The 18,486-nt window shown below is 40.0% G+C and overlaps 2 protein-coding genes across 9 annotated transcripts in view; both read right to left on the reverse strand.

The window, feature by feature from the left end:
- Positions 1–1,650, reverse strand: part of LOC120555298 (thrombospondin type-1 domain-containing protein 4-like) — a 41,375-nt gene extending 39,725 nt beyond the window's left edge. For all 4 annotated transcript variants that reach the window (XM_039793985.1, XM_039793982.1, XM_039793974.1 and 1 more), the window contains exons 1-4: positions 1,629–1,650; positions 1,043–1,316; positions 429–483; positions 102–171 (exon numbers count right to left, since the gene is read on the reverse strand). In XM_039793985.1, coding sequence (XP_039649919.1) covers positions 102–171; positions 429–457 — 99 coding nt within the window. In that variant the 5' untranslated portion in view covers positions 458–483; positions 1,043–1,316; positions 1,629–1,650. The remainder of the gene's footprint in view (positions 1–101; positions 172–428; positions 484–1,042; positions 1,317–1,628) is intronic.
- A 4,516-nt stretch (positions 1,651–6,166) lies between these two features.
- LOC120556344 (leucine-rich repeat-containing protein 49) overlaps positions 6,167–18,486 on the reverse strand; it is a 38,547-nt gene continuing 26,227 nt past the window's right edge. For all 5 annotated transcript variants that reach the window (XM_039795892.1, XM_039795891.1, XM_039795890.1 and 2 more), the window contains 5 exons: positions 14,983–15,217; positions 12,679–12,864; positions 11,315–11,424; positions 7,917–8,070; positions 6,167–6,963 (listed from right to left, as the gene is read on the reverse strand). In XM_039795892.1, the coding sequence (XP_039651826.1) occupies positions 6,748–6,963; positions 7,917–8,070; positions 11,315–11,424; positions 12,679–12,864; positions 14,983–15,217 (901 nt within the window). In that variant the 3' untranslated portion in view covers positions 6,167–6,747. The remainder of the gene's footprint in view (positions 6,964–7,916; positions 8,071–11,314; positions 11,425–12,678; positions 12,865–14,982; positions 15,218–18,486) is intronic.

Raw genomic sequence — 18,486 nt, forward strand, 5'->3', positions numbered from 1 at the left:
GTCTAACATCGCGTGCATGAGGGTGTCAAATAGATGACACATGCTAGAACACAGATTTTTAGTTTTTCAGTAGCGACACTTGCCACACAATTGCTGCTCACCTTCCTGTGGTCACCTGTGTGCTGGCAGTCCAGGAGGTATGACCAAAGCAACAGCAGGAGGACAGAAGCTCTACAGGAAACAGACAGAAAGGATACTGGTGATACTGGTTTTAATTACAGTAAGTGGCATTGTTGGTTTAGAATCAAGAATATACATAGCATTGTAGTGCTAACAAAATATCGCTAAATTAAAAGATTTATGGGTAATCAGAGAATGACAAAATAGAAACAAAGAGATTCATCATCATTCAAATACAAATTGATACAAAAACGTTTAAACAAATAAGTAATCCATGATTGAAACAATCACTGAGAATCTGAGATTACCTGACAATCCAGACACAGGCTGCCTGCATAGCTCCTGGATTCTTAAAGTTGGACACTTAAGTGAAAATTGAGAAGTTCACATTAGCATACACACCTGAGTCGTACTGACATTTTCAACACTAATGCTGTCTGTGGGGCCCCAGCATAGAGGCACTGGAGGGTCAAAATCCAAAAGGAACTCTGTCTAATCACTATCCATCAACATAATATCATTTTGTGTGCTGTATATCCCACGTATGTCAGAATCCTGCCACTTTTACAACTGCCACTACACTACATCCATCTGTCTAACTGTCCCTCAAGACACTGACTCAGAGAAAAAATAAACGACTCTACCCATTTGACCATGTGAGTTGACCTCTCTGGCCTCTTACTCCTAATGAGGAAGCCCCCCCTGCTGGAAAAACTGCTACCCTATATCTGAGGTCCAGTTAGGGAAGGACTTTCACTTCTCACCCCAGACCATATTATCTCAGCTCTGTTGTCCAAATTAAGTTCATTGAACCAGACATGATGGTCAAAAAAAATAAATAAAATAAGTCCTGCACACTTGTTAGTTCACAAATGAATTAATAATCAACATCAACAGCCCACATATCATTATGTCGACTTACCTGTAGGGTCAATGATGCGGGTACGGTGAAATATTTGCTACTTCACTGTACTTTCTAATTAGTGTGTCCTCCACGGTAGCGTTCACAGATTCATTCCCAAGCGCAGGTATCCTCACTGTTCGAAACTTTAATCCAGGTGGAAATTCAGGATTTCCCTACAGAGACTTTGTGCTAAGCCATTTAAGTCAGCAAATCCGTATCCAGAGTTGTGAATCAAATCCTGGCGCAGTAGAAACCCCGAACCTTGGTCATCATGGTGATTCCGGCGGGTCTGCTTTTACGCACAAAGACACAGAATGACAGAAAGCTGGAAACCGACACGGCAGAAAGAAAACAACCTCTGCTGCGCCCTCTGCCGCAACAACTTTTTTTTTTTTTTTTTTTTTTTTTTCTCTCTCTCTTTTTTTTTTTTTTTTTTTTTTTTTTTTTTGTGTGCGTGTGTGTGCGTGTGTGTGCGTGTGTGTGTGCCATGTAAATATGTAGGTGTGTCTCCTCTTTTTCCCACTCCGTGACTGGCGCGTCTCCAGTGCGTCTCTCTGACACTTAAATGTGCATACTGGAGCCACAGACAGGTGAATGATCTCACCAACAGGGATATACAATCAGTCAACTGCATCCATTGTGGCCATGTTTAGAAATGAGTATGCCCTGTCATGGTTTAACAAAAGACAGAAAAGAAGCAAGTCATTTCTTTTGTTTGGCATTTAATTTAACATATGCATGGTGTTACTTTTGATTTGACAACATCGTTAAAAAGAAGTAGGGTAGCACTCACGCAACTAAAGAGCATTATACAAAATGTAATTACCACAGGATTAAAGGGTCAGTTTATCCAAATCACAGAAATGAATATATTCCCACTTATAGCTGTGGTATCATGCCATGAAGATACTATGCAGACGAAAACGTAATTTGTCTTGGTGATGACACATTGGCCGCACTCCTCACGCTTCAGTTGATGCTTCTATTGGCCGATGGGATTGGTTACTGATGCTTTAGTCTGTGGTATAAAATGGGAACAGAGTGCACAGAAAAAAACAGTGGAGGACTGAAAACAGCTGAATTGTTTTCTCAAAGGTAGAAAAATGACCAACAAGATGGAGTGACATATAGTGGTTAATAATCTACTAATGGACACCATCAAGACAATTAATTCAAGCATGTCACCCGGACCCAGCCATGACTTTTGGTGTCCAAAAACAAAAAAACTAAACTGTATAAACTAAAAGACCTTTAAGTTCAGTGAACAATGGTACTCGGTTTGTACAAAAGCCTCCTAATTTATCAGGGTGCACCCCAAAGTGTTGCACACTTACGGATTTACAGCCTACAGAAGGGGAGTGTGGTGAAACTTTTTTTCAAAATCAATTTACTTTCTCATATTCATAAACTGAAAAAGCTTGGTGTACTGTTGTGTTCAGCTTGTTTAATTTGACAGAACAAAACAGAGCTGTGCAAGGTTCAGTGGTTTACACCATACGGTTTGTGTGTGACATACAGCATGCATCTCATTAGAGCCATTTTCTGTAAACATGCTGGCTTGACATTTGCTTCATTATTTAGCCAAACTCAATCTGTAAATACAGTGGAATTGAGTGTGTGAGTGCATCTACAAATGTAAGTTTGTGAATCAATTCCGCTCATTCATGTGCTACTGCACCTCATCTCTCTAGGTATCTGCAGGCGAGCTGGTCCTGTTGGTGCCCCTACTGACTGTCCTCACTGGTGCGTAGATGTTGATACTGCTCAGGAATTTGCCTTTAACCCCAATGTTTCCAAACCCTTCAAAGGCAAACAAGCCTCCAATTAAAGCATTGTTAACGAACCGTTCCGGATGACCCATCGAAGGCCTCTCCAGAAGAGATCTGTAGAGGAGACTATCTGTTGTCGGACACTGGACAAAAATATGCAATACGGACTTGCCACTGGACAGACTCTACACTAAAAAAATAAAATAAAATCATTGATACTTCAACAGAATAATATATTGTACATTACTTTAGTAGACCTATTTGCTAAAAGAAATGAATTATTAATGTAATCATTGGTTAATAAAGCTTGAACAAACCAGCCAGAATACTTGCCTGGTAACAAAAATAATGTGATCTGATTCACAGTACAAAAAAAAGAAATAAGAAAGACAAAATGGTTCATTTAGAAATAAGCTAAATATGTTGTTCATTTCTGTTATCAGATTGTTTGTTGCTTTTGGTAAAAATGTGATTTTAAACCTCCAAATAAATTGAAATTACAGTTTCAGGTGGTTATTTTTTGCAGTGCATGGCTAACAATAAACAATGCACTTGGTTCATTCCAGGAGAAACTAATAGTTGGTCCTGTGAGGTGGAACGAATTGGCAGCCGTGTCTCCAGACTAGACAAAAGTCTATCAGACGGCCGAGCACGTCAACACTGCAGCATCCAAACCAGTGCTTAGGTTTATTGCATGTCTGCACCCAAACACAAATTGTGAAGATATCACATTACCCTAATATATATAAGAAGGGCATATTAGTACAATAAAGCTGCTGTCACTCCTCCTCTATGTGTACAAAAATGATTAAATTACTCTTTTAAACAGGTACAGCTATAAAATGTACAGCTGAATGAAACAAGTTCAGGCATGTTCTCTGGGGGTTATCAAGAAGTGTTCTGGGAAATGTAGGTAACTGAGACTGAGAGAAAGTGGGACCAACAAACTTATTACTTATATACTTATATATATAACTTTTCAATACCTGAGTCCTTCTTGGCCAATCTCCACTGTGCATTGGCAGAGCCAAGGCCTACAATGATGCAGATGTGACAGAAAAAACAGTGCTTTGATTTATCACGTCACTTCCATCTGTAGCCCAAGAGTTCAGTTAACAACTTAGATAAAAGCCATTTTAATGAGCATAACTCAGATTAACTGAAACCCCCCCTTCAAAAAAAGAAATAATATATATATATATAGCCTACAGTCAGCGATTAAGCTTCTGTAGAATTTTGTACTTGTGTAATTCCCTTTTAAAATTGATATACATTTTGATGAATGAGCTAACTTTCTCTTTTTTAAGATTATTTTTTGGGGGCTTTTCCCTTTATTATAGTGACAGTGGATAGACATGAAAGGGGGAGAGAGATGGGGGATGACACGCAGCAAAGGGCAGCAGGTCGGATTCGAATGCCAGTTGCTGCAACAGCCAACAGACATTCAGTCCTCACTGTGCGTTATTATAAATGGTTAATAGTATGGGACAAGATGCCTCCAAATGCTCCTTTGGGTCATATTAGTGGGTAGGAATAACAATCCCTTGCTCCGGACGAAACAAAAAAATGATAACCCTTAAACCCCACCACTACCAACACAAATTTTGTTGAATATATAATGGTTGTCATGCACTGACAGTCATCAGGCCTGGTGCACTGCCCTCACTCTCGGCCAAATATGGAAAGCCTCTGTAAAGAACAAATACAACTTTTAATTTGAGCAACAGATTGATTGTGTGTTATTACTCACCAAGACATATGGACTTCATGTTAATTTGTTGAGCTGTTAACTGTGTGGGCCTCAGGAAGTACTGCACTGTTTGGAATTCTAAACTGCTTTCCAACGATGATACATTGTTCTTGCTCTCTGCCTCTGTGTCTGCATGCTGTCACTAGTCATGTTGTTGTGTCAGTCCTTTGGAAACAAGTGTCACGATGTTGACAGCCGTAGTCCCATGAAATTACTAAATGTGTCAGCACAAAGCAATGTTGTGCTGACACTTGCACCGAATGGTTTCTTGTTAAAGAAAAGTAAACATTGCATTTATTTTTCAATGTTCGTATGAGATCTTTATGGACAGGTAACCCCAAAACCAACTACGTTCTGTGTACCACCTGGATGATTGAGAACATTCACAGATAGATAGAAAAAGATTATTTCAGAGTAGCGATAGACGGATTTTATCGGCTGGCCGATATATCGGGCCGATATTTGCATTTTTACGTGTATCGGCATTGGCCGATATGCTGCTGCTGCTGCGTTCACAGATAGTTTTTTCCTGGCATTATTTACAGACAGACGTCCACAGGCAGCTCTGTGTTGCTGGAGACGCTGCACCCATCAGTATGATGCACATTGCACACATAATTTGGGTGATATGAATGTAAGATGATTGCAGAAGTGACACTCATCTGTGTTTTTGTTTATTATTTTTAGAAATAAGAAATGGCAGAGCAGATTCCGAAAACAAATCCAGTGTGGCAGGGTTTACATTTTTATGATGTAAATTGAGGGAGCAAATGCAGTATCAGCTCCAAATATCGGCTCAAGAAAATCGGCAGCCCGTATCGGTCATCGGCTAAGGCTGATAAAAAAAAGATCGCTATCGGCATCGGCACTAAAAAAAATCTATATCGGTCGATCCCTATTTCAGAGTGATCGTCACCATTTAAAACCAGAAAACAATCCAACACCGGAAGAAGACAAACTCGTGTAATATACAACCTGACTTCTTGTCTTCTTAAAGTCTCTTCTTTAACCCGTTAGCAAGGCCTTGATGTCCACTGGAGTGGATGACATTGAACAGCTCCTTGGTCTGTGTGTGTGATGCTGTTTGACACTCCCTCCCCCTGCAGTTGCTCCTTCAGGCTGGTGCTGTGTTTTCCGCCGACATGCCTGATTAAATAAGGGTTAAAAAATTCTTTGCGGAATGGTTTGAGTGAAGGGAGCAGGAACAGGTGGTGATAAACTGGTGAAGCCTCTAAGCCTTCAGGGACATTCCAGTCTGAGTTCACACTACCCAGAGGACCCTTCATGATTCTTGGATCTGCTAGCGCACACACACACACACACACACACACACACACACACACACACACACACACACACACACACACACACACACACACACACACACACACACACACACACACACACACACACACACACACACACACACGGTGTTGATAATGCTGACTTCAAAGTGACGGTAAAGTCTAAGAGATGGCCGTGAGCATTGATGTATTTTAGAGGTAGACTCATGTGATAGGAACGGGGGGGAACACTTACACCAAGCAAAACAGCTGATCTGAACCCATTTGATGCCATGACAGATTTCCAGGAAGAACAACCATGCAAACCATGTACACAAACTGAGTGTTAATACAGAATTGTTTAATACTAATTACAATACAGAAAATCAGTGGTAAACAAAGAAAAGTCCTTGTCCTTCTTTGTGCCTCTTCTTTTTACGTCAGACAGGAGAAAGTGAGAGAGTGATGCGTGAAACATTAGTCTCGACAAAAGAGACACCGGGCCATTTTCAGCTGATAACATTAAACGTGAAGAGGGGTCATTCAGAAAGCTTTAAAAGTGCAGAGTATGCTCCGTAGGGGCCACAATGCACTGGGAGTCAATAAGTCCCTTTAACTTTCTTCAAGTATGTTACAGCTCCAAGCATTGATGAATATAACAGTGTGTTTTCAGCGAAAATCTACATTCAATCAAGGCGGATTTGTCACAATAACTTCTTTAAAAAAAGTCTACAGCCATCTTAAAAAGCGTCCCACACACTGGGGGATCACAGATCTTAGTTTCCAACGATTTGAATAACTGATAGTCAGTGATGATAAGTCACTGAGTGATGATGTGAATGGAGTTTCAGATGAAGCCCTGTGGGCTATGTAAAGCTATGTCCACATGTGTTTGTGTGTGTAGTCTAAGAGTGAATGACTTCACTTGGTCTCAGAGAGCCTCGCAAGGCTGGCTTGGCGGAAGGCTGCTCGGTCCCTCATCTCCAACACACAGTCCCTCACCATCTCAGCAAACATGGAGGGCCAGAGCTTGTGTAGTGCCTCACCCTTCAGATTGGTGTCTGATGCCCTTTGGACCAACTCCTGCAGGTACTGCTCTATCATGGCAGCACGTTCCGATGACTCCACAGTGCCCTCCTGTGAGGAAAAGAAGAGAATTATCAGCCCTGTTGAGTACATTAAAGTGAGGTGCAGTGGCAGGAAAATCTAAGAGGAAGGTGTAAAGCTTGCATACTAGGTACTATGATAACAACAAAAAAATCTGGATCTAGGTTTTAAAAAAGCTCAGCAAGCATCCACTCCTTGGTGGACGCAGGTTATCAAAGTGAAAGAGGCAATCTAAGCACAAGGCAGAAAAGTAATGGTGCCTGATCTACGCAAACACAATCTAAAATGTGCCACTCCACACCCACTGGAAGGGTGGTTGTAATTGTATTATGACTGCATTTGTGCTGCTTTAAATTATTGGTGTTGTTTGTTGATAGAATTAACCTTCCATTGTTCCAAACCCTATTTATTTATTGTAGTGGAAATAAAGTTTGAGTTATGTTTGGCACTTGGAGCACAGCATGGTTTTAAACGACAATAGCATAGAAAGTAAAATCAGATGTTGGTGTTGCAATGGTGCATTCAGCAAAACATCTGGGACTGCAGGTGGCCACATAATAACTTCTGTGACATCAATGCACTCACACACCAATTACGTATACAGACAGGGTGGATGGCGAGTGTTGATCCCTGTCTGACGGTGTGCTAGATTTATAATGGTATAATATTGATGCCTTTTACATCGAAATACTTGAGTTTGGTAAAGCAATTTTTGCCACCTGATTTGGTAGCTTCTAGCTCCTTTGTTAAACCACACACAGATTTACTACAAGATCAAATCCGTTTTATTGGTTAAACTGATTTCAAAGAGATGTAGGCTGACATACAGTGGGGTTAGGTATGTGACTCCAAAACCCAGTTGGCTGTTGGTAGACAAATGGATTAATGTGGTACTCAAACTTTTACTAACTTTTTAGTCACATTCAAGAGTTGTTGCAGTATCTCAGACCACTTGGCCAAAAAAGTACATGTTAAAAGCTGACCTCAGGGCTCTCTGCACTGCAGTCTCTGCTTGGGTAGTTGAACAGCGCCCTGCTCAGGCCTTCTCCCAGGAGCTTCCCATTATCTCGCAGCTCCTCCGGACTCAGTCCTGCCCGTCTGCCACGTCCCTCTAACAGGAATTGCAGCTGACGTTTCCTTCAGGATGAAGAGAGAAGAATGAGTTAGACACAGATTGAAGAGACACCTGGGGAGAAACAGTGGCAGAAAGTGAGTGACACCAAGGTAATAAAGGTGTGTTCTTGTGTCTGTCAAATAAAATGTCTCACCTCAGTGAGAGTCAAACTGTCACACAAAAAAAATTGTAATATTTTGTACATTTGAATACCTTTCCATAAATGTCAGTGTTTTAATTTCACTCACTTTAAAAGTGATGTAAACTACATCAAATGTTGCTGTCTATCAGTATGAAATCTCATGTGTTACACGACTGCACCAACATGTTCCACAGGCCAGTGCCAGGATGCTGAAATAATCTTTTCAGTGGAGGCTGGAGGCAAATATTCCATTTACGATGTGTGTGTGTGTGTGTGTGTTCTTGTTTAACTATATTCGTGGGGTCCAAAAACCGGGAGTCCAGTATACTTGTGGGGTCCCGACAGCTTTGTGGGGCCAAAATGCTGGACCCCACAAGTTTAAAGGGCTGTTTGAGGGTTAAGACTTGGTTGTAGGATTAGGGTTAGAATTAGGTTATGGTTAGGGTGAGGGTAAGGGTTAAGGTTAGGCATTTAGTTGTGATGGTTAAGGTTAGGGTAAGGGGCTAGGGAATGCATTATGTCAATGACGGGTCCCCACAAAGATAGTGCCACAAACCTGTGTGTGTGTGTGTGTGTGTGTGTGTGTGTGTGTGTGTGTGTGTGTGTGTGTGTGTGTGTGTGTATTTCTTAATAGAGTGTAATTGAGTGTAAACATCTCTTAAGAGAACAGCTGTTATGATAGGACTGTAACAAAGATCAACTCAGTCAATTGTGTGAAACATTGTAACTACTTGTAGAGTTCATTTTTCCATTTTGGGTTTTGAGCTAAAAGTTTACATGATCATTTAGTTGCTGATTGGAGTTTTACAAACCATTGAAATCTATTTAAAGGTATTATTATAGTGGATGCATTCACTTCCATGTCAAAATAGTTTTTCCTTAATATTTTCCATTTAGCGGGACCCCTAGTGATGAAATGTGAATTCCAAGAAGTGAACTCTGCTCATTCTCAACAAAGTTCAAGGGTCAACTGAGGTTGAAATCAAACAACACTGACAAGCAATACATGGAATCGTTGTCCTTACAAACTTTTTCTAATAAAAAAAAATGTTTAAGGCCTTTCTTTCACTTTACTAGAACTTGTGCACAGTGCAGAATTATAAATAAACAGCCAATGAAAGCTATACAAACTATAACTCATTAGATGTATTATAAAGTGCTCATATTATGCTTTTTGGCTTTTTCCCTTTCCTTTATTGTGTTACCATATATATCTTTTTTGTGCATGTAATCGGTTTACAAAGTGAAAAAGTCCAAAGTCCACCCAAAAGGGACTTTTCTCCATCTCCAACAGAAAACTCAGAAAACTGTTCACAAACTGCTCCAAACTGCTCTATTGTAGTCCAGCCTTTACTTCCGTGACGAACGTGCGTCACTTTGTAACAGAGGCACCTTATCTGGCTTCATCAGCCACTTTCCATATTCATGAATCCCGTGTCACATGATCACTTTGCTGGAGCATCTCAGCTGGTTTAATTTCCTCCTCTTAAAATTAAGCCTTTATATAAGACTGTAACAGAGGCACCTTATGATGTGATGAATTGTAGACATTGTGTAACATGTAATATGTGTTATGCTGGTAACAAGTAATGTATACTCTTGCTAGTGATGACTGCAAAAAGCCTTGTTCAGCAGAGAACAGTAGTGGTAACTGTTTGCCCTTCAAACAATTTGTCTTGGAAAAACCTGGCCAAATGGTCCATTTTACAGAAGTATGTGTCCAAGACAAACTGTAATCAGAATCTAATAGCTAATGATTACATACAACATAAACAGTGCCACATCTGGGTCAAATAGATTTTTTTGGATACATGTTATCCTACTTGGGGTGCCACATGTGTTAACAAGGCAATACAGTTAATGTTCTTTGTACTGCAAGATACTGTAAAGTCCAGTCTACTAAAATGATATTTGAAAGTATTTAGTGAAATGAGATTCCGTAAGGATGTGTAGGTTACAGTGATTCTTGACAAGAACCCCTATGATGCACATTTACATGAGCAAAGTCTTTATTCATAGCTACATGTAAAATAACATCCAAAACCAAACTTTATTTTACACACAGGCTACAGCAGGAAGGTTTTGATAGATACAAAGACAAATCTAACAGCATTTAGTGAAACAAATAGATATGTTGACTTAAGGGCTAATGACTCTGCATGGAGTGATTAAGATTTCAGTGCTGATGCGAATATGATCTTCAGCCCTTGTATATTATGTATCCACAGTCACTATTATTATCTATCCATAACAGTGTATGAACCGGGGTGAGATGAAGCCGAGAGACAGTTGTCCTAAAGTTTACTAGCATAGTTCATTTCAGATTCTGAAGGGGAAACTGAGGACACTGAGGCAGCTCATTACTCAATACATTTTTTTTATATTTCATTGAGCCTACTGTCACTGTCTTCAACTTCTAACTGTATAACTCAAAGAAATAAATTTCCTTCATGTCATCAAAATCGAGGTTATTTAGAGAGATCACATGTAATACAGTTTCCTTAACCAGTCAATGACTCGACCAGGCAATAGTTCAATCTTTGGGAGAACAGTAATACTATGGTACTATATGCTTTGCTTTCGACCTTTTAGGCTGCCCATAATCAACCAGATAATGAGAACCATTCAAAAAACGCTCCTGTGCGTGACAAAATTCAACAGATTTTAGCTTTGCAAAGATGTTTTTTCATTAACAACGAGTGACAGACCTCGAGAGCTTTTGGCTGGGGAGAGAGAAGAATGTTTGTGTCGAAGTGCCAAGAACCCACCCTTACCCAGAGACACATAGTCTAATTCCCCTGGCTCCTCTTTGCCAGGCTCTGTCTCGCTGTCTCTCTCTCACACACACACACACACACACACACACACACACACACACACACACACACACACACACACACACACAAAATGTATAGAGGCAAATACACACAGAACAGGCATGCACATGCATGTACATTAGCCTGCACGCTCGCAAGCTGTAACTTACACATATGCACATGTAAGAATCCATACATTCTTGACATATTTAAACGAACAACATACACAGTCCTGGACACAGCACACACCTGTCAATTAATTGTAGCTACTGTTATGTTGTGGTTAATTGCCTGATATCAAGTTCTCACCTGGATTCCTCTAGCAGCAGGAGGAGCCGGCAACGTGGAGTTTCGGTGGCTGCTATATGACCCAGTGTCCCAAACACACGCACTGCAGCGATCACATCATTCATGGTGACCTAAGGTAGACATACAAGCACACAACAGTAGATACTTGATTGATAGGTAACTTCATGTGTATCTGTAAACTCTGAAAACACAGAAGTAAGAGTTACAGCTTGGTCATGGGTTATACCATTGAGTCAAAAGTTACAGTCCCAGCACAGTAGTACAACTCTGTACTGTGTTACATCTAAGAACATTTAACAGAAGCTGTTTGGGATGAAACATTAAAACTAACACAATGAAAACAAGGTAAGAAAAAAGAGACAGCAGATATAATATAAAATAAAAATCATTAATCAAACAAAGTCTTTACAGAATTCTAATTTAGAAGTACAGTAGATCAATCCAGGAGACATGGGCCCATAATTTAAAAGGTATAATAGTATGTAGTCAATAGCGCTTACTGTTTGTAAACACAGTGGCCCATCCTCCCCGGATCGAGAGAGCGAGAGAGCAAGAGAGAGAGAGAGAGAGAGAAAAAAAAGAGAGAGAGAGAGAGAAAAAAAAAAAAACAGCAGCGAAGAGTGCAGCGGTGGTCAGGCGAACTTGAGAGTAAATGAAGAGAGGGTGCGCCGAACAAAGCAGTGAATCAGAGGAATAAAATGTTGCTTTCTGATTGTTTCAGGGTGGTTACGTTCTAAAGCACAAATAAACACATACACCTCTGCAGAAAGATGCCTACATTTTGTGTGAATGCATAGCTCTAACCTGTGTGTGTTTGTGTGTTTGTGTGTTTGTGTGTTTGTTTGTGTGTTTGTGTGTTTGTTTGTTTGTGTTGTTGTGTGTGTGTGTGTGTGTGTGTGTGTGTGTGTGTGTGTGTGTGGGTGTGGGTGTGGGTGTGTGTCGGTATGAGACGCGAGTAGAAAAGCAGTGGTGAGAACCACAGGCTGCCCAACCTTCCTTTAAATGTAAGGGAAAAGTTTGACATTTTGAGAAATAGGCTTATTTGCTTTCTGGCAGGGAGTTAGATGAGATGAGTTGGACATTTTGTATAGATGTGATACAAACAAGATATAAAGTGTAAATGAGTGATCCTTAGAGGTGCTGGACAAAGCCAGGCTAGGTCCATGAGCTTAGCTAGGCTAACCAGCTGCTCGATGTCTAGAAGCCTTACATTTAATGGGAAGAAATGAGAGTAGTATCAATCTAACTCTCCACCAGAAAGCCAAGTGTAGTTCGCAAAAAGTCAAACTATTTTTTGTTGTTCAAATTGGTTACTATATTTGTGTCTTAAAAAGGCGGCAGGAGGAATGCATTAAACACTTCACCTCCTGGCCGTTGATCTTCTGCAGGTTGAAGTGGTGGAGGCGGTAGATGAGGAAGGAGCGCCACAGAGCCAGACTGACCACTGGGTTGCCCTCTGGGTGGATGGTCAGCTGGTCCAGACGCCTCACCTGAGTCAAGGCAGCCAGCTGGGGCAGACGGCTGATGTTGGTTTCCAAGAAGATCAGGTGCTGCAGAAAGAGTAACAAGTTCAGGGTTCATATGCATTTTAACCAATACTTTTCCATGACTTTTTGGCAAATTTCCATGACTATGTGTTCCTGAAAATGTCAGTCGACATTATACAATAAGAATACAAATCTGTGTTAAAGTTTACCCTCAGATGTTTAACTATAAAATGAATGACAATTTATGTGGTTCATAGTGGGATTCATAATATCGCTCCCCGAATAGAATGTTGAGGTTAAGACAACGTGAAAATACATTTATTAATGACATATTATTATTATTATTATATTATTTTTATGTTAAAAAAAAATTCCATGACTTTTCCAAAACTTTCTGGGTCTTTTTATGTTTCCAAAACCTTTCCAGGCCTGGAATTTGCACTTTTCAAATTCCATAACTTTTCCAGTTTTTTTCAAAACGTATGAACCCTGCAAGTTGGTTTCAGAGATGTAGAATTATATAGCAACTGTATATTTGTTGAAGCCTCACTTAGTTGATCATGGCAAAGATTGACAGTGTAAGCGAGTTTTATTACTCTTGGAGAAATCGATTTAAAAAAATATGCTTTCAGGAAACTGTAAGGTGCTTTGGATAAAAATATCCACCTAATTATATTGTATGTTACATGAACAAAGTGTTTTGTTCAGAATATTTAATATAAAGAATATAGCCTACTTAAAAGTTACTTAAAACAGGTTTATTTCAACTATTGCTCTCTTTACCACAGCACTGACACAATTTTACAAATATGACAAATTAGGTTGGGAGTAGTTCTGCCGCAAAAGAACCAATAAGAAATTGGATGTTTTTGTGCAGGATGTTCAGAACGACCACAACTGGATATCCAGCACCTTTAGTTATCTGCCAAGGTCGGACAGGGTTCCCACACCATCTTAAACATCAAATTCAAGGACTTTTCAATGACTTTCCAGACCCAATTCCCTCAAATTCAAGGACCCAACATGGTATAGTTTAAGACACGATCATGGTTAATAATTGTTACAAGACTGAGAATTTTTATAATGAGAACTAGCAGGTTTTACAGAAGCTCACTGACAATTAAAGCAACATCATCTAACTATTTTACATTAAATTAAACACTTCAACATCATTTTTATGCTACACTGACTTTAAATATGAAGAATGGTGCCTCTGGCATTCCCACTGCGCGCCCCAAACACCTGTTGTCCCACTATGTAACTTTGGCGAGCAGGTTGGATCCAGGGGTTCAAGCAAGATACCATTTGTGAGCCTAAAATGCTGCCATGGAGGAAATGTGTACAATGTTTTGAATTAAGTATTATGTAAATGTAAAACTGCACCATGCCTTAAGAAGTTTAAGCCCTGTGGCTCTCCCGGGAGAAGTATGCAACGCTTTATGGCACTACCACTGATTTGGGTGAAACTGGATCATATTTTAGGGAGACAAATGTTATCTGTTTTTCCCTTTGATGTCCTCCGGATGCTCTGCCTCGACTCTTTGATTTACACTGGTGTCGTGCCGTAGCCGGGCCAGCGCGCAACTGAACCGGGTTCAACAGCCTTTACGCACTTCATGACAGAGGCGAAGAGACCAAAGAGGACGTTGATGGAGGAAACTCAGAAGACAAAAGGAGAGAGTAATGAGCAAGAGGCTGCCAGACGAGAGTAAATCTTGGACTGGATTTTAGTCGTGAGAGCCATGTAGACACAATCCCAGCCCACTTTTTTTCAGTATTTTGAGTATTACTTTGAGTAAAACATATTTGCAAAAAAATATAAAAAGTCAAGAATTTTCAGTGACCCATGTCTATTTATGTCTATTTTCACAAACGATAAAGGATTTCAAGGTCCCGTGGGAACCATGGTCAGATGATGTTAGATTAGTTTGGGACAATTTTTTTTGTGTGGATAAAGGCCAAAGATAATGACAAATAAGAACTATTGGGCTGTGAGAGGGCAGGCTCCACCTTCAAAATCCTCCCTCTTTGTGTCATGTCATGGCAGTTTGGTGTTAAATGACACTCAGCATGTACTACAATCACATCTGAAGGTAAAATGAAAAATGCACACTCTTTTTGTTTCTTCTTTAAGTCAACACAATGCCATGGCTCATTATGGTATGTATCTAGTGTCCTCACCGATAGATTGGGGAACTTGATCCTTATTCGAGGCAGTGTTGGTACAATGGCGTCAAAGTTGATGTAGCGGAAGGTTATTACAGTGACAGCACCAGCAGTCTGAACTCCCCAGCCCCTCTCCAGGGCCTCCAGGGCTCCCGTTCCGAATAAACGCAGCGTGTCTCCATCCAGCTCCGCCAGGTGACTGTCAGAGAGGGACAAGCTCTGAATACTGCCGCTCCCTGCCTCCACAAGCCTGCAAAAAATATACACACGCACACAAAAACACACTTTGTAAACCAGTCTTCATTTGCTGAATGCACAGAATGTGTTGCCTTGTGAAACTTGAAGAATATCTTTGTGCCAAAAGTGGTTTGCTCACATTTGTTTGAAAAGGCAAACGTTGTGCTAAAAGAAGGAAAAAGCAACATCGCTACAGAACACGCAGCGGTCTAGTCAATGTCCTATTTGTCTTGTTTAATTGCTTTCTATTCTGCTATACGACAGTTGAAGTGCCCTTCCCTGATAAGAGAGTCGTGAGAGTGGAGAATCTGGGCGAGTCTCAAGGAGGCATAATCTCCCTGCCCGAGCCCATGTGCTCAGCCCTCTGGGTCTGCTGACACTCAAGGGACTTTTCAGCATAGCAGGGCATCAGATGGCTACTGGCTGCACGCTACTCAACACTGATCAGCCCGCCAACAAACTAATCACCCCTATTCGTATTTCACACCCTCCCAATCTCGCTGCAACAGAAAGCCATAGTGGTTAGAAGACTAATCCTTTGATTACAGAACTCTAATCCAAGATTCTTGTTGAGACCGATTTAGTTTTAGATTTAGTTTTTTTGTGTGTGTTTAAGAGAAAAGAGTAAGAATCAAGGACAGAAAAACAAAAAGGATAGCAGACATGCTGTAGACAGAGAGGGTACATAAATAAGGAAACAAAATTGAGCTGTACTGTAACTGAAGCATTTAATAAAAAAAAAAAGGCCACCTTTGTTGCAGCTCAGTAAGACTGACCCCCCAGAGATGACTCCTCTCTGTACCAGAGGAAAGGAACAGTTTACTCTCATAACGGAGCAGCAAAAAGAGGATCAAAGATTTGGAGAATCAGACAAACAATTAAAATGGATAATTAAAGGCCTAAATCAAAATGAGAGGTATACTACAGTAGATTGGAGTCTCGGTCAAAAAAATAAGGAGGTCCAGGTAAAGACAAGAGAAGAGACGAGTGATGGAGACAGAGATCAACTTTTTAGTTGTAAACAAAACCCCACCTCTGCACATACTGATGTTTGCAATATGAGACTGTAAGTATTTTCTCTTAAATTTCTTTTTTGTCCTAGATCCAAATACATTTGTTTTTACAAGGCCTTAAACATAATGCCTTGAAAGATAAAAATAGCAAGTTAAAGCTTTTGGTTTATTACATACAGTTTATAAAAGGTCAACCCAATCATATACAAATTATTTGGCTGATGCACCATAGTAATTTGCTGTTGATTAGGGCTGCAACTAGCGATTGTTATCCTTATCAATTAATCTGTAGATTATTTTTCTTATCTTCTTAATAGTTAACAGTTGGTCTAAAAAAAAAAAATCTCCAAATTGCTTTTTTCCCCACCAAGAGTACAAAACCCAAAGATTTTTGATTTCGAAACAACAATTGAGTACTTGTGTTAAGTGATTGTGTTGAAAAGTAAAGATGGTAACCAGTAATCATAGTGGAATATTCCCCCAGTCCATATCACACGTGTAAAATGCTAAAAGAGGAACGTGACTCGACACTGACACCAGGTTCTCGGGAGGTGATACTTTGACCTTGAGTCACTTTAACTGATTCTTTCTTGTGTAAAAGACAGGTGAATGGTCAGGTGCCTCAGGAGAGGGCAAAGTTTTCCCACATGGCTGTTAGGCTTTTGGGAAAACTTTCTGTGTGGTCTGCTTGTGTCTATATAAGTATACAGTGTGACGGAACTCAAAGTCTTCTTTGAAGCCGTAGTCTGCCTTAGAGTTCAGTCAGTTTTAATTAGTTCAGTTAGTTTTGAATACCCTTTGGGAGAGCTACAGCTTTAAAAAAATTACACTTGCGAGTAAATACAACAACAGGATTAATCATGTAATACAGCCTGAACCAATAACCCAGTGAATATCCCACTCAATCGTCATATGTATCCAGACACTCTTACATGACACCTAAGGTGACCCTCCATGCACCCTGTATGAAAGCCATTCTTGATCAAATGTAAGAGATGATCATAGGAAAATATGGGGGGATACCATGGATATATTAGGAGAATGGATATAATGTTGCAGAATCAGTGTTCGTAATGAGGGGGGTCTGGGGGGTCCCGGACCCCCCATAAGTCATTAGGGACCCCCTATAAGAATTTATTTTTAGATTTTGGGGGGTCCCCGACAAATATTTTTAACATTAAAAATGATTGTGAAAATTATAGGTCTTTAGTGACGTTTTATATTTATAACAATAATTTGTTCTTTTTGTAATTCTAGCGCAATTGGGCAGCAATCAGGGCAGCTAGATTGTTGTTGTGGTCCTCCGGCGCATACAGTACAGTCTATGGCGCAGACACGTATGTTATTGTTGAACGCGGCAAAAACGAAGCCTCACAAAGAGTGAAATCCCTAATGAAAATCCTGTAAGTGCTTCGATTATGTTTATATCTCCATAATAATTGCTTATTATAGTAAAATATTTGGAGTTGGTGTTCCTATATCAAAAGTGGCATTAACTAACTTAGATACCCAGTGTAACGTAATGATTAGAAGAGTGCGTTTGTCAACGTTTCTTGCTAGCTGTATGTGTATGAAGCATAGGTATGAAGCCAAATAATCTGCCAGCTAACAGCAGACATATAGCAGTTAGACTAGTTATTCAAAGCTAGCATAACAACCTAATTGTCCAGTCAGTGATTTTGAATAATGTGGTTACTATTGGATTATTGTCATTTTAATGTCTTTCCGTCATGTTAGAATATCTTTTTTTTTTTTTTTTTTTTTTTAACGTGTCCCTGAAGATTTTAGTTCAGGTTATAGGTTTTAAAAAGGACATCCATCCGTCGTCTCTCAACAACTTAATCCCCCCCCAAAGACATGGCTTGTAGCATACGCATTGTCTCCAATTGCCTAAATACTGTGTGGGAGTGATGGGTATGAAACTGGGTATTACTCTCTGCACAGTTATTTCAAAAGAGCATTTTATCATTTCACAGTTGAAAAGTGAAAACAAATGGTTCAAGTGGCAGTTACTGGTGCAGTGCAGATGTACTGGGTGCCAAGTGCTGCAGACTACTGCTGTAAAGTTTGTTCCTACAGTGTGTGGTGGTTTTGGATCTAAGGTTTCATTTGAGAAGCCTGTTAAACTTCGTTCTCACCATTATAGGGATAAATCATATACAGTATGTGCCTGCAAAACCACCTCTTCAGGGTCTCAGCACAACTCTTTTTTTAAATGAATGAATGAATAGTATAAAGGCCTTTCCATCTCCCCACACGGTGATCAACA

Source organism: Perca fluviatilis, chromosome 3 (assembly GCF_010015445.1).
Source record: "Perca fluviatilis chromosome 3, GENO_Pfluv_1.0, whole genome shotgun sequence".
Lineage (NCBI taxonomy): Eukaryota > Metazoa > Chordata > Actinopteri > Perciformes > Percidae > Perca > Perca fluviatilis.